Genomic DNA, 15,768 nt, shown 5'->3' on the forward strand with positions numbered 1-15,768 from the left:
CAACGACCCGGTCTGGGCGGAGCACTCCATCCACATCATGGAGTTGTTGCTTGCTGAGGAGAAGTACAAGGTGGTCGGGTTCGACCTCGAGTACACCCGCGCTCGTGTCGGGTCTTGTCCCAAGGTCGTCGTCGCCCAGATGTGCGTGCGCCACCACGTCCTCGTCTACCACTACTGCCTGGCCACAAGGCCTTGCGAGCGTCGCCAGGTTTGTCAACAGCCCCCACTACATGTTCGCTACGGTGGACATCACCAACGATGTAAAGGCGCTTGAGAATTCGGGCATCGCCTGCCAGAATCTTGTCGACATACAGGGCCAATACAAGATCAGGGGCAGCAAGGAGCATGAGAAGGACTCACTTGTTCACCTCGCCGAGGCCATCATCGACCCCTACTACAGAGACAGGAAGGATTTGTGCAACAAGGACAAGCATGCCTGGCACTCGGCCTGGATGGAGAAACTCGACAAAGCTCACGTCATGTACGCGACCAAGGAGGCGTACACGAGCTACGACATGTACAGGCGGATCGTTGACATGAGGAAGTCCCTCCTTCCCCAAAATGGCCAGGGATCCAGCCGGAAGCACAGCAATGGCAAGCGTCGTCGCAACAATAAGTAGATGATTAGATCCTCGTTTCTCCTACTTTAGTATGCATGTAATTGCTTTCTTTGGTGTGTGGAAATGTTATGTGTGTAGTCACTTGTGTAATTGTATGCTTAATTTGGTTATGCAATGCTGTCTTTTTATGTATATATGTTGATGCTCTGTAGACAGAGCGTAGATGTTGTGCGGACAAAGAAAATCACATCACACACGGACTAAACAATGGAACCCGTCGGTGATGTTTTCATCAATCACTCACAATTGTATACCAGCAATCGTTTGCTCACAACACACACGGCTTGTTAGAAGTAATCGTCCGTGTTGTTATCGGTCATCGCACACGTTTCCGATTACAGACCTGTTTGCCTCGTATCACACACATCTTGTTCATTTGAACCGTTTTTGTTCTCATGTCTCAACGCAAACAGTTCATCTGAGTGAACCGCATGCCGTATATCGCACACACCTTTGATCTGGCTGACCATTTCTTTTGTGTTGCCTAATCACAAACAGTTCATGCGAGTGAACCGTATGATGTACATCGCACACACCTTCATCTGGTTGCCCGTTTCTTTTGTTCCTCCTCATCACAAACGGTTAATTGAGTTGAACCATATGCCCTGCATCGCACATGCAACTAAAATCTGAACCGTGTTTGATGCATCCTCCATCGCAAATGTTTTGCACCTTTTTTGATCGGTTTTTTACACCACCGTTTGCGATTATGGCATCGCACACAGTTTCGTCGAAGGGTCTCTGATCGTAGTGTCGTGTTACCAGCATCCTGCAGTAGTGTCATTGCTTCTAAGCCACCCCTGAAGACGTGGGTGGTTAAGAAGAATTAACTTTCTTTTGCAGGGAAAGGTCTCCAGCCTGAAATCAAAGGCTTTAGGCACTAATGCCGGGGACCTAAAACATCTTGTGGGACGCAAGATAAAGTATACGGCATATATGTGCGGACCCAGGTCAGAAAGCAAGCGCAAGCAATTATGCCAAAAATATTTCCCTAACCACATCCATGGTCATACAAAGAATCAAGGACATGTGTGGCCAAGCTATTTCAGTAAGGTATCCTGATAAAGCAAATCATGATCGTCAAAGGATGAGACTGACAGCAAAGGTATGATGATTTTTGCGTGACCATCAGGGGCCGGATACCCAAGTCAGTTGGAGTCCATGATGCAATATGGATCCAAAAAGACATACTCTCAGCGGCCTACTCTGTTTTACACGGACTTCATATTCCGCTGACCAGCTTAAAATGGTTAGTGTGGAATATCCAAGTCTGTTCTGTCAGACCCAAGAGTCCTTTGCAACATCAGCAGTTTGACTTCAATGGCAGCGTTGAAGTATCGCACGGCCCATTACCACATCTCGGTATACCGACAAGATGGATAAACCAAAAGTCGAACAATTGGCTCCGACCAGGTATATTCACTGGTGGAACAAAGTTCATGGATAGCAGGTCATGAAAAGTATTTTCCCACCAGCACTCCTGTCAGGCCAGTCTCAAGAGGTTAATATTTGAGGTCCGATACAGCTATAGATCCATACTCACGACAAAAGGCAGCCGAATCTTTGGTACATACCCCATGCCCGAGCCCGAGAAACAAATCAAGATAAATCAGTACCACCTATGAGCAGTCAGATCCCGTCAGAGAATGGCCATGATTCTCAGCATTTATGGAACCCAGCAGATATGCATTTGTTTGGGCAACCCGATGGCAGAAGTAAAAAGTTTTCATGAAAAAGGAAAGTTATGCTCATATCCATTGGATATCACCGCAGATATGAGAGAATCAACGTCAACATAAGGATTTAGTATATAAGAAAAAACCTGTCAGAATTTGGGAAGGTGAAGCAAACCACCCCAGAGCAAGGTAAGTTGATCATCTGAAATTCTCGGGGGGACAATAAATAAAGGAAATGGATACCCGAGTTGAAAATGGTGTCCTCAAGTCATAGTCTTGTTCCCTGAGCAACCAAATCTCGAGGACGAGATTTCTTTAAGGGGGGAAGGTTTGTAACGGCCTGGTTTTTGGCCCTTTTTTCTTTGATTTATTTGGTTTTTGCTCTGTTTTTCTTTCTTGAGTGGATCTGTGGCCTTGAAACCTAGCAGATCATCTTCATTTCTTCTCCCAAGTGGCTCATCATTCTCAAAACTTTCCCAAGATCATGCCATTTCCACTCTAGCCCAACTCCATAATTCTTTTTCTTGGGGAAAATTCCTTTTTCTATTAAAGGAATAACCTCAAGTGCCCTAGGTTGTGAAGCAACCTATATTTCTGTCCATCCAAAAATTCCCAAATAATTCTCATAATTTCTTTGGGTCATATATTGCTCAAATATGCCCAAACTTTCCTATCCTAGCCCAAGAATAATTCCCCAATAATTATTCTTCATTTTTTCCAGTGTGGCTTTTTGTGAAGGAAGTGCCACCTATCCTTTCTTGATTGCTCCCAAACTTTTTGGGAGTGCTATTTCATCCAAATAATTGCCTCATGCAAAAATTCAACTTCATTTGCCTAGTGGATCTTCCTTAGTGATTTTTCAAAGTTTCTGTTAGACAGAAGGCATTGTGAAGGAAGTACTAGCTAGGAGTATCCAAATGATTTGAACATTTGCACACCTCTTTATGTGCTCATATTATCACACCCCTCCAATTTTAAGCTCTATCCAATCATCTATGTGAGCACAGGACCAAATCTTTACTTCTGTCAATATTTTCAGGTTGTGAAGCAAGTATATTTTATATTGCTTAAGTTTGGCTGAAAATTTACCAGAGCATTCTCATGACCAAGTAACCTCTCTCCACCAATTTTTGGATCAATTCATCAGGCCCATATTTCTCTAGAATTTTCCCAAGTTTCTGGACAGTGAGGATGTTTGTGAAGCAAGTACCATTTTGGCTTGTCCATTTGGTATGAAATTTTTACAGCATCTTTATATGTCCATATCATCAAGCCTAGTCAAATTTCAGCTCAAGTTGATACTCCATGTGAGTGCATCATCCAAAACTTGATTCTGGACCAATTTTGAACTTACAAAGCAACTATGTTGTTTTGTGGTCCATTTCTTCTCTAAACCCCAAGGATTATAGTTCTTCCTAAGCTAAACACACCAGACAACTCATTTGGCCCCGATCAATTCTCTATTGAGCACAGTGGCTTGATAAAGTTTCATACAACAAACTTTAATCGATGCCTAACTCAGCTGCAGATCCTCTTCTCTCACGTTTTCACTCCCCACAGTCTCAAGTTTGGAATAACATCATGCTAGACACGGTTTTCCAGCCCATTGTGTCCACCCCGTGACATGTCGCGCGGTGACCGCGTGGATTTTTGCCCGTTCACGCGCTCTGGCTGCAGGAAACGTGCTCTGGCGCCTCGGCCTCTTCCTCCCTGCCAGTGCACTCGATCCCTCGTCCCCTAGCCATGTCTAGCGTCTTCCCCTCATCGTCCCCTTCTCCCTGGACGCTCTCCCCCTCCGAAAACTTCCTCGCCGACGCACGCCCATGGGCGAATAGTGGCGGTCTCGCTTTAATGGCGCTCGTCTCTTCCTCCCCGTGCTTCCTGGCGTCGTCTACCTCCCCGTGAGCCTCCCCTATTGCTCCCCCGTCGCCTACCGTCGAGCTCGCGAGCGTGGCCACGCGTCCGCGGTGACGCTAGCTCGGCCACCTCGCCCCGCGCCTATTTAAGGCCTCCCCGACCTTGTCTCTCCTCACCACTCATCGCCTGCACCTCCTCTAGCCCCGCCCATCCACTTACCTGAGATCGAGGGCTCCTCCTTAACCCCCATCGCCACCTCGGCCGTCGACGGCCTCTGCTCGAATCTGAGCGAGCCGAGCTCCCTTCCCTCTCCTTTCCACCACTAGAAGAGCCTCCTCGACCCTTTGATCCTCCCAACATCTTCTTTTCTCTTCAGGTCAACCACATCGCTGGCACCCACCTCGGCCGACGCCGTCGTCCGCCACGGCCCCGTCTCCTCTCACTCCGGGGCTCCTCGATGGTCGTTCTGTGCACCGGCGGGCGTGCCTCGGTCCCCCGAGCACGCCGGTGGTCGGAGCACGGCAAACGGTGCCCGGAGTGCCAGCAATCGCCACCCGACGCCGGCAGCCTCCCTGCTTCGCGGGCGGGCGCGAGGAAGACGAAGCCGCCCCGCCAGCTCGCTAGTGGGCCCCGTGGCCCCATGAGTCAGCGACTCTGTAAGTCGGCCCCACCCCCGCCACGCTAGATAAGTGGAGGCGTAATCCCCGGATTACGTCTTCGCTTATCTGAAAGCGTACTTTAGTGTTCTTTAGACGAAAATACATTTACGCTGTTCTGAAGGTGTATTCTCTGAAAGGTGTTTTCTCTTTTTCCAGCCGCAGGCCGAAAACCTTATATTGTGAACGTTCATCGGTTAAGAGCAGGAATTAATAAGTTTTTATTTGTTTTCTGCCTAATGAATGAACGGGCGTATCTTTTCACTCCCAACTCCAAATGAGGTGATTCCAAAGCCAACTTCTTCGTCTCGTCGAACCCGTTCTGTTGGTATCATTTTCACCATGTGTTAACATTCTGAAAATGCTCATTTTTCCCTTGCCCTTAATCAGCCCCCTCCGAGAGAGAACGGTTTCTGGTGATTCTTTCCGCGAGCTTCTCGTACTTCTCCTCGGTGAATCTCTCCGTCCCAGGCAAGCCACACCCTCCATTTGCATGATTGCAATGCAGTGACATGGTTTACTTATTTAAACTTGTTTAAAATATGGCTTAGCTATGTATGATCTTGTTCATGGCATTTCTCGGAGTATTATTTTGGTCTTGCTATTTCCATGATATTGCTTGGAGTTTTAGGATCATCATCTTGCAGTTTATGTGGATGACAAGTTGCCTTTGGATTATTAGTGGTTGATATTATGATTATTTCCATGATGGTATTTGATATTATGCTTTGCAGTATTACTTTGGATGTAATGTTGCCTTTGGATTATTAGTGGCTAGTAATATTTTCATCATGATGCTAGTTGATATTATGTTTTGGAGAATGATGTCGGAGATGATGCTTGCATATGGATCTTAGATGGATAGCTTGTTCTTGATATTTGAGTAGTAGTAATATCGTTCTGGGATTCATCATGATAGTAGTGTTATGCTATCCTTAGAGTATTTTGGTATGACGATATTATGTTTTGGATTATTTGTTGGATAGAGCTATGACTTGGATTATAGGTTGATAGATGATGTTGGAGTATCAGTTATCACTGTTATATTTTGGGGACAAATTCTGTCATTAAGTTGGTCGTGTGCCACCGAACCGGGCTTTTCCAGTGCAACCACATTTGCCTTTTATGGGGAGGCCCTAATGCGGTCTATTGTCATGTCTCTCGTCGGTGCCTCCAATGAGGGAAGGTTATGGGCGCGCGCTACCCTAATCAGGTAGGCGGACATAAGCCTTGTGTGCCCTAGTTGGATAGGGCCCTTTTTGTCCCCGTTTGGGACCATTTTTGTTTTGCCACGACGGTGGTCGTTGGATGTCTTTGGTAGACATGGGGCCACCCAGGACTGAACCCAAAGGGGGTGTTGGTAGGACTGGCCGCGAGAGTTTCATGGCAGTAGATCGGTTTTGTCGGAACGCCGTTGGTCCACCCGAATGGGAGTGCGAGGCCATGGGTTCCGTGGTGTGGTACAGTGTGCTACCTCTGCAGAGAGTCTGTGTTAAATCTATCAATAGCCGCGTCCTCTGTCATGGGCATAAGTTCATACTAGGTCACATCGTTCGATCAACACTCACATGACGGGATGACTTATAGGATTTATATGTTGATATATTGTGAGCAGTAACAGTTTGGCAGGATGTTGATGTTGCTGTTGAGATGATCTCGAGGATGATCATTCAATTGGTGATTAGGTGGATCACGAGGTGATTGAGATGGTATATTGCTTGGCCGGTTAGCCAAGAGTGAGATGGTTGTTGAGATTGAGATGGTGGTTTATCAGTATGGTAGTAGTTTCACATCATGTTTAGTAGTTGCTTTCGCATCATAGTAGTTGTTAATTAATTAACCTGTTTAATGCTATGTTGTTTTTTTGCCTTGATGCTTTTGGTTGTTGTGAGCTTGCAAGTACATTCAATGTACTGACCTGGCATGTCATGCCAGATTGTAGGTGATGCCATGTTTGATTGCTTGCTTGTCTAGGTTTCCGCGCGTGCGAGCTAGATCGTGTCTCAGCCAGAGTCCCTGCGGAGTGGAGTTTACCACCTTCGTCGTTGTTCCGCTGCTAGAAGTATTCCACTGCTATGAGTTGTTCCGCTGCTAGCATAGAGTAAGTGTAGTATCGCTGGCGTAGTGACGTCATGCTGATGTGATTCTTTGTAACATCAGACCCATGTATTCATTACCCTTTGTAATAAGAGCTGATTTGTTCTCAAGTAGTGCTGTATCCCAGAGACTTCTCCTTGATCTCTGGGCTGGAATACGGGGCGTTCCGGTTTCTCTGAGCTGGGGTGCCACATTTGTCATCAATCACCAAAAGGGGGGATATTGTAAGTACATCTAGTGCCACCCCTAGTTGGTTTTGGAGTATTGATGAAATGCATGGTTGAGGGACTAATGTGTTTGTGAGAATTGCAGGATAACACAGGTAGTAGTCCCTCATTGATTCGGTTTACCTACCAGAGATGACCCCTAAAAATGTATGAAGACAGTGAAGACAATGGTGGTTCATGAAGACATTCACGTTGAAGATGACGTGTGAAGACATTCCCTTCAAGAAAATGGAGTGCGAAGACATAGTTTCTTTCGTAGTTTCATTTTCTTCTTTCTTGAGTCATAGGAGCCACTGTACTGTTAAGTGGGGTCAAAATGAACAAACTCAGAAGACTGGCGTGATGCTCAACCCAAATCCTGTGTCTTCGAGCGAATACAATGAGAGCAAATATTACCTAGAGTTGGATGAGTCAGCTTTGCTTGTAGCCCAAGCCAAGCTGTCGCGTGTGTTTGAAATCTGACCGTTGGACACGTGTCGGTTCCTTAGTGACCCAAGGTCATTTCGGACATATGATGTCGGGTTGCCTCCAGGCTATAAATAGCCCACCCCCTACACCATAAATTGGTGGCTGCTCAGAGTTAGTGCACGGCTTTTGTCGTTTGCAAGCAACCCACCTCCGAAGCCTTTGAGAGAGAGATCCTTGCGAGGACAAAGCCCAAAACACCCAGAGCCAAAGAGTGTTGGGCATCACTGAAGTCTTTCTGTCTGCGTGACCTGAATACTTGTTACACTTGAGGACTGTGTATCCTCCAGCTGGTTAGGCGTCACATTCTGAGGATCCAAGAGTCACTGTGGATCGCCGGTGAACGAAGTCTGTGAAGGTTTGGAAGTCTACCTTGAAGACTTATCAGAGTGATTGGGTGAGGACTGGGTGTCCTTAGCTCAAGGGGAATAAGGTGAAGACGTGGTCTTCTGAGTTCAATCTCAGCCTCCCTAACCAGACGTACAGTTGGCACAGCAATTGGAACTGGTCTACCAAATCCTTGTCTTCACCAAGCTACTCGTTCTATCTTCCAACTCATTTACATTTCATTTTGTCTTCGTGAAGTCATTGCTTGCTTGCCTGATCTGGTTGACTTCACTGTGTGAAGACTATTACCTGTTTGGCTTCATTCTGTCTTCCATTCCGATATGTACTACCTAGCTGCTATTAGTCTTCGTGCTTTCATTATATTGCTTACTTGACTATGGCCTATCTAGTGTACTTTACTTTATCTTCTGTTGCATATCATATAGGTTCAATTTGATTGTTTGTCTTCAAAGACCTCGTGTTTTGAAGACTTCCATAAAATCGCCTATTCACCCCCCCCCCTCTAGTCGATAACTAGCACTTTCACACCTACATCTGGAGGGTTGGCTTAGAAGCAATGATTCTAAGTGCAGCATCTGAGAATTTTGGCTTTGAAGCCCTAGCAAATAGTTTTGCAGGAGATGAATAGTACTCAAATGAATAAGCAGAAAAGTTCTTCGATTTGTGAACATAGCGGTTCGAAGAAACATGCTCATATTCATGAGCCTGATGATAGTTTCCCTGCAAAACAATGGCGTTAGGGTGACCATATGAGGTCCTCTGTCTGTATGAAGCCTTTGGGCCATATGAAGCCTTTGGTCTGGGGTTTGTCTTCCTCCCTGGTGGTGTCATGATGACATTAACGGGAAGCTTCTCAAGACGACTTTTAGGAACCCGCTTCTTCTTCATAGGTGGCCCATTCCTGCAGTTAGTTCCAATAAACTTGGCAAACACTTCACCATTCTGGTTTTTGAACAGTTTATAGTTGGAGTCAAATGACTCATCAATGATGATAGGGTTAGCATAGTTAAAGCTAGGTAAAGTGGATGGATCCACTGGAGCGCCCTTTGCAACAACCCATGTGGTGTTTGGGTACTACTCAGGCTTCTAGTATTCATTTTCCTTTTGAAACCAACACCCTCTTTCCTAAGGTTTCGGTTCAAAATCTGCTTCTTGAGTGTAAAACGTAGGTTTTGGGGGAACTGGCTCAACCCTCTATGGGGTGGCCTATCACATATATATAATGATGACATACAAGTCCTATACGAAGTCTAACACCCTCCCTCAATCTCAACTCACTCCTGAAGCATCTAGGAGGTTGAGATTGCGCCTACAGACCTCAAACATGGGAGAAGGTAGAGGATTGGTGAAGATGTCTGCAAGTTGATCTTTTGAAGAGATAAACCTGACTTGTAGTAGCTTCTGTGCAACACGTTCCCTCACAAAATGATAGTCAATCTCAATGTGTTTAGTCCGTGCATGGAACACCTGGTTTGATGACAGAAACGTAGCACCGATGTTGTCACACCAAAGGACCGAAGGATGTGGCTGAGAAACTCCTAGCTCTCAAAGTAGGGACTCAATCCATATAAGTTCGGCAGTCGCATTGGCAACCGACTTGTACTCAGCTTATTTGCTACTGCGGGAAGCAGTGGCTTGCTTGCGTGCACTCCAGGCGATCAGATTAGGACCCAAGAACATAGCATTCCCCCCGTAGATCGCCTGTCATCTGGACACCCAGCCCAATCAGCATCAGAGAATGCAGAAAGAACTTCGGAGGAACTAGGGTGCAGGTGAGACCAAAGGAGACAGTGAGACGCACATAGTGCAGTATGCGCTTCACAGCAGACTAGTGTACATCAGTAGGTGCATGAAGATACCCGCACACCCTGTTAACCACAAAGGAGAGATCAGGATGCGTGATCGTCAGATACTACAAGCCACCAACAATACTCCTGTACTCGGTAGCATCCTCAGGAGATAGAAGAGCACCATCAGCAGCTGAAAGTTTGTCAGTGGAGGACATGGGCGTAGGCGATGTCTTGCACTTGAGCATACCAGCATGGCGCAAGAGATCAAGAGAGTACTTCTTCTCTGTGAGAGCCAAACTGCCACGAGACTGATGAGCGACTTCAATACCCAGGAAGAAATGAAGCTGTCCCAAATCCTTAACTGCAAAATCACGACCAAGTGCAGTCACAAGAGCATCAGCAGCCGTCGGAGAGGATCTCACCAGGACAATATCATCCACGTACACAAGGAGGTACATGGTCACACTCGGTCGCTAAAACAAGAACAGTGAAGTATCAGCCGTCGAAGGAATGAATCCATGAGTGCGTAGAGCTAAAGCCAGGTGAGCATGCCAGGCACGAGGCACCTGCTTCAGTCCATATATAGCCTTCGTCAGACGATAGAGGTGATAAGGCTAAGTGTGATCAACAAATCCAGGTGGCCGCCTCATGTAAACCTCTTCTTCAAGCAATCCGTGAAGAAAAGCGTTCTGCACGTCAAGCTGACGGAGAGACCATCCGCGAGAAACTGCCAGAGACAGAAGAAGTCGAATAGTGGTAGGCTTGACAACTGGGCTGAATGTATCCTCGTAGTCTAGTCCCTGACGCTGTTTAAATCCCTTAGCCATGAGACGCGCTTTGTAGCGCTCAATGGAACCATCTGCAAGTTTCTTCACCTTGAACACCCACTTCGAATCAATGATGTTGACGAGAGACGGAGGGGGAACAAGTGTCCAGGTCTTATTCTGCATAAGAGCATGATATTCTTGTTCCATAGCAGCCCTCCAGTGTGGAATACTCATAGCGGCTTGATAACTGCGTGGTTCGGCGGTTGGATCGTCCACAGCATGAGCCAGGCAAGCAGCAAGATATGTGACCGTGACATCGGTGCGCTCCTTGGGACGAACAATGCCACTGCGGCTGCGTGTGTGTGGACGCCGCAGAGCAGCGAACACCGGGGCCGGCGGGACGTCTGGAGCAGGCGAGGTCGGTCCAGGGGACTCCAGCGAAGAAGGACCGGGTGACGGCGGACCGGGCGACGGCGGACCGGGCGACAGCAGGCCAGGCAACGTAGGCCCCGGCGTCGTGTGAGCCGCTGCGGACCCGGGCGAAGTAGGCGGCAGGGACGCCTGCGCAGATGGCGGTGGCGGCGACGGAGGGGAGGCCAGGCGAGGAGGCGGCAACATAGGCTGCTCAGAGGAGGCTGTCGCGGGCTCCGGCCCAGTCGCAGTTGGAGACGGGCCTCCCGGGGCTGGGTCGAGGGCGAGAGGCGGTGCATGCACATGCACCGGCCGATCGACGTGCGCCACAGGCGACATAGTGGGTCTGTCAGGGAGGAGTTCCAGGTGAGCTCCACATCCAGTTCATGCACCATGATTAGGTAACAACACATGCGAATATGCAACATCTTCAAATTGGCCAGGCATAAGAGGAGATGAATGCATAGATGGTGTTGTGATGGATGACTGAGGCATGGCAGAAAAAGGGAAGACGTTCTTATCAAAAACAACATCCCGAGATATGTAGACTCGATTGGTTGGGACATGGAGACACTTGTAGCCTTTATGGAGAGAACTATACCCTAAGAACACACACTTTTTGGAGCGAAACTCAAGTTTGCGATCATTATAAGGACGAAGATGAGGCCAGCGGGCACACCCAAACACCTTGAAAAAGGTATAGTCAGGAGTTTCATCCAAGAGAAGCTCAACAGGAGTTTTCATATTAAGAACACGCGTAGGTAATCTGTTAATGAGAAAACACGCGGTAGCAAAAGCATCACTCCAAAAACGAAAAGGTACAGAAGCATTAGCAAGAAGTGTGAGGCCGGTCTCAACTATATGGCGATGTTTGCGCTCAACAGCGCCATTCTGCTGATGTGTATGTAGGCATGATAAACGATGAGAGATCCTAAGCTTATTAAAGAAAGTGTTGAGGTTGCGATATTCGCCCCCCCCCCCCAATCTGACTGAACATGGGTCATTTTATGCTTGAGTAGACGTTCAACATGCAATTGAAACTGAATGAATATATCAAACACATTAGATTTGCACTTAAGAAGATAAAGCCATGTGAAGCGACTATAGGCATCAACAAAACTGACATAGTAGTTGTGACCACTAACAGATGTTTGTGCTGGACCCCACACATCAAAAAACACAATTTCAAGAGGATTCTTTACTTCTCTAGTAGTGAAACAAAAGGTAGTTGATGACTCTTGCCTTGTTGACAGGCATCGCACATGGACATCTCTTTATTGCTAGACACTAATGGCAGCTCATGGCAGTGGATTATGTGGCGAACGGTGGGTGTGGCGGGGTGACCAAAGCGAGAGTGCCACTGGGAAGGCGACACACGAACACCGCTGAAGACGCACGGGGCGGATGGATCCTCCAAACGGTACAAGCCTTGGCTCAACCGGCCACTAAGCAAAATGTCCCGGGTTGCTCGGTCCTTAACAAAAAGATTAAAATGGTGAAATTCACATTGGACATGATTATCAAGGGTGAGCTTAGGGACAGATAAAAGATTACGAGTCACCGAGGGTACCCGTAAAACATTATGAAGATGGAGCTGCCTAGAGGGATGACTAGTTAAAAGAGATGCTTGGCCAATGTGAGAGATGGGCATACCTACACCATTGGCGGTGTGAACCTGATCGTGCCCGTAGTAGGGCTGGTAGGTGGAGAGTTTGTTGAGCTCGTTCGTCATGTGATCTGTGGCGCCGGTGTCCATGTACCAGGCTGGATCAACAGGGTAGGGTGGTGTGTATCCATGCTCGACGCGCGGGTCCTTGCCCTTGGCGGCGATGTGGGTAGCCGGAGCAGCAGCGATGTGGGCAGCCGGGGCGGCGGGAGGGGGGGACCAAAGTCTGCCATGGCAAACTGGCGCTCGTTACCCTTGCCGTCGTTGCCGATGCCAAGGAAGCTCCTCTGAAAGCGGCGGTGACACTTGGAGGCGACATGGCGTTCACGACCACATAGCTGGCACACCACCCTAGTGTTAGGGCCCCCACCCAGGGTCGATGCAGGGGGCGGGGCGGCCTTGCCAGGTGATGGGGGGCGCTGGCCGCGAGAAGCCCGGAAGGCCGCCGGCTGGGCGGTGATGGTGGCGGAGGAGCGACGAGCCTCGACGCGTTGCTCGGTGAAGAGGATGCGTGAGTAGAGCTCGTGAGGAGGCATCGCTGGCTTGGCGTTGTGAACGGCCTCGGCTAGATTGTCGTACTCGGCGTCGAGGCCTTTGATGACGAAGTTGGCGAACACCTCGTCGCTAAGCGGCCGACCAATAGAGGTGAGCGTGTCCGCCAGCACCTTCATCTTGTTGAAGTAGGTCGTGGCGGAGGAGTCCAGCTTCTTGATGTCGGCGAGCTTGCTGTGAAGGGCCATCGAGCGGGAGGTAGAGACCTGGGCAAAGGCGTGCTCCAGGGTCGTCCAGGCGTCCATGGAGGTGGCGGCGAAGAGACAGAGGCTAGCGACCCCATCGCCGAGGGAACCCTGGATGGCAGAGAGGATCGCCTGGTCCTGTTGCACCCACATACGGTGTTCTGGGTTGATGGCCGGGCCGTGGACGATAGGGATGACCTGCGGAGGACACGGTAGCGAACCATCAACAAACCCTAGGAGAGGCCGGTTGCGTAGCAGTGATAGGACCTTGGCGCGCCAGAACAAGTAGTTGTCCCGCGTGAGTCTGAAGGCGATCAAGTTGTCGAAGTGGAACGGCCCGGTGGGCGTGATGGCGCCAGCAGCAGGGACGGTGGGGCGGAGCCACAACAGGAGCCACGACTGCGACCGATGCCGCGGGTGGCGCCGCGGGCAGGGGCAGGATCGCAGCCGCAGGCAGGGTCGTGAGCGAGGCCGCGGGTGGCACCACGGTCAGAACCTCCCTCGAGGCTGCCGGGAGGACGGCAAGTGACGAGGAAGTGGCCGCGGGTGGCGCCGCGGGCAGGATCGCCGTCGTGGCTACAGAGGTTGCAGGCGACGGCGGCGGGATTGGAGCTGAGAACATGGAGCCCACAGCGGTGGTGCCGAAGAACTGGGGCACCGACGGAGCCAGGGGCAAGGTGGGAGGTTGAGGAGGGCGGCAAGCGACGCGGGATGGACCCCGAGCTGGCGGCGCCCGAAGTGGAAGTGGTCATGGCGCCGGCGGCGCCGGCCCTAGGGTTTAGGGTTTTTGGCGCGGCGGCGGCGGCGGGTGGGATGTAGGACCTAGGTTAGGCTTGATACCATGTAAAACGTAGGTTTTGGGGGAACTGGCTCAACCCTCTATGGCATGGCCTATCACATATATATAATGATGACATACAAGTCCTATACCAATACGGTATGGATTACATAGTGGGGCTACAATACGAAGTCTAACATTGAGGACATCACATAGAGTTTGATGCCCTTTGAGGCTTTTGTACATGCCTGTTTCAAGTAATGTCTTCAACCTGGCATTCTCATCAGCAATAGTAGTGGCATCCTCAAGAGAGGGGTTAGTTGCCACATCAACAGTTGAAGAGATATTGGAATTTCAGAAGCATTTGAACATTCAGCGGTAGAGATAACATTATCACGATCAAGACATTTCCAGCAAGGTGGCACAAATTCTTCCTGAGCGGAACTGATCTGTTGAGCGAGTAGTAAGTCGTTTTCTTTTTCAAGACATCATGAGACGCTCTCAGCTTTTCTAGATCTTGCTTCCTTTGAAGATAATCATAGGAAAGCTTCTCATGATCAGCTAAGAGGGTTTCATGACGACTTTCTAGTTCCTCATACTTAACTCGAAGATTTTTTATGTCCTCGATTAAGGATTGAGTTCGATTCATTTCCTCGTCCAACAAGTCATCGCTTTTGTATAACAGTTTCTAAATCTTTTCCATAGCAGTTTGTTGCTAAGTTGCAGCAAGAGTTTTATAGTTGGGTTTGATTCACATTCAGAGTCATCTTCACTGGAGGTTTGAAAATAGGCGTCACGCGAGTTTACCTTTGCGCCTCTTGCCATGAAATAGTAGGTAGGAGCAGAGTCGTCGTCATCATTGGCTTCAGCGTCGGCGACGTGACCATTGTCTTCAGTGCTAAAGATGGACTTGGCGACGAATGCCAAAGCTAGAGCCAGGCTTGCAATGCCTGAATCGTACTCCACCTCCGCCTCCTCAGAAGCAGACTCCTCCTCTGAATCCATTTCCTTGTCGATAAAAGCACGAGCCTATCCAGATGAGCTCTTCTTGTGATATGAAGACTTTGAAGAAGACTTTGAGGATTTCTTCTTCTTCTTCTTTTTGTCGGAGTCATATTCATTCTTCTTCTTCTTTTTCTTGTATTCCTTTTCCCATTGAGGACATTCAGATATGTAATGGCATGGCTTCTTGCATTTGTGGCAAGGTCTCTTCTTGTAGTCAAGAGTGGAAACCTCAGCATTCTTGGAGATGGATTTTGAAGACTTCTCGAAGCGATTCTTCTTGGAGAACTTTTGGAATTTTCTCACAAGCATTGCAAGCTCTTTTCCTAAGTCTTCAGGATCATCAGAACTGCAGTCAGAGTCTTCAGATGAGGAAACAACCTTTGCCTTCAAAGCACGGGATCGACCATAGTTAGGGACATAGATATCTCTCTTCTTAGATAGCTGGAATTCATGTGTGTTGAGCCTCTCAATTATATCAGACAGGTCAAGATCCTTGAAATTGGGTCGTTCTTGGATCATCAGTGAGGGTGTCAAATGAGCTGTCAAGTAATCTCAATAGCTTCTTCGCGACTTCATGCTTAGTGATCTCAGTGGCGCCAAGTGCATGAAGCTCATTTGTGATATCAGTAAGATGGTTGAAGGTGAGTTGGAAATTTTCATTGTTAAGC

General features: G+C 48.5%; 1 protein-coding gene across 1 annotated transcript; it reads right to left on the reverse strand.

Annotated features, from left to right (window-relative positions):
* Nucleotides 1-12,642: 12,642 nt before the first annotated feature.
* On the reverse strand, nt 12,643-13,470 carry LOC141027973 (uncharacterized). The gene has a single exon (XM_073505687.1). The coding sequence runs from the start codon at nt 13,468-13,470 to the stop codon at nt 12,643-12,645; it is 828 nt and encodes a 275-aa protein (XP_073361788.1).
* Nucleotides 13,471-15,768: the final 2,298 nt, after the last annotated feature.

The sequence above is a fragment of the Aegilops tauschii genome, chromosome 1 (genome assembly GCF_002575655.3).
Source record: "Aegilops tauschii subsp. strangulata cultivar AL8/78 chromosome 1, Aet v6.0, whole genome shotgun sequence".
In the NCBI taxonomy this organism is placed as follows: domain Eukaryota; kingdom Viridiplantae; phylum Streptophyta; class Magnoliopsida; order Poales; family Poaceae; genus Aegilops; species Aegilops tauschii.

Excerpts from the sequence above, each read along its gene's own strand:
- LOC141027973 (XM_073505687.1), bottom strand. The coding sequence starts at position 13,470 with ATGTGGGTGCAACAGGACCAGGCGATCCTCTCTGCCATCCAGGGTTCC.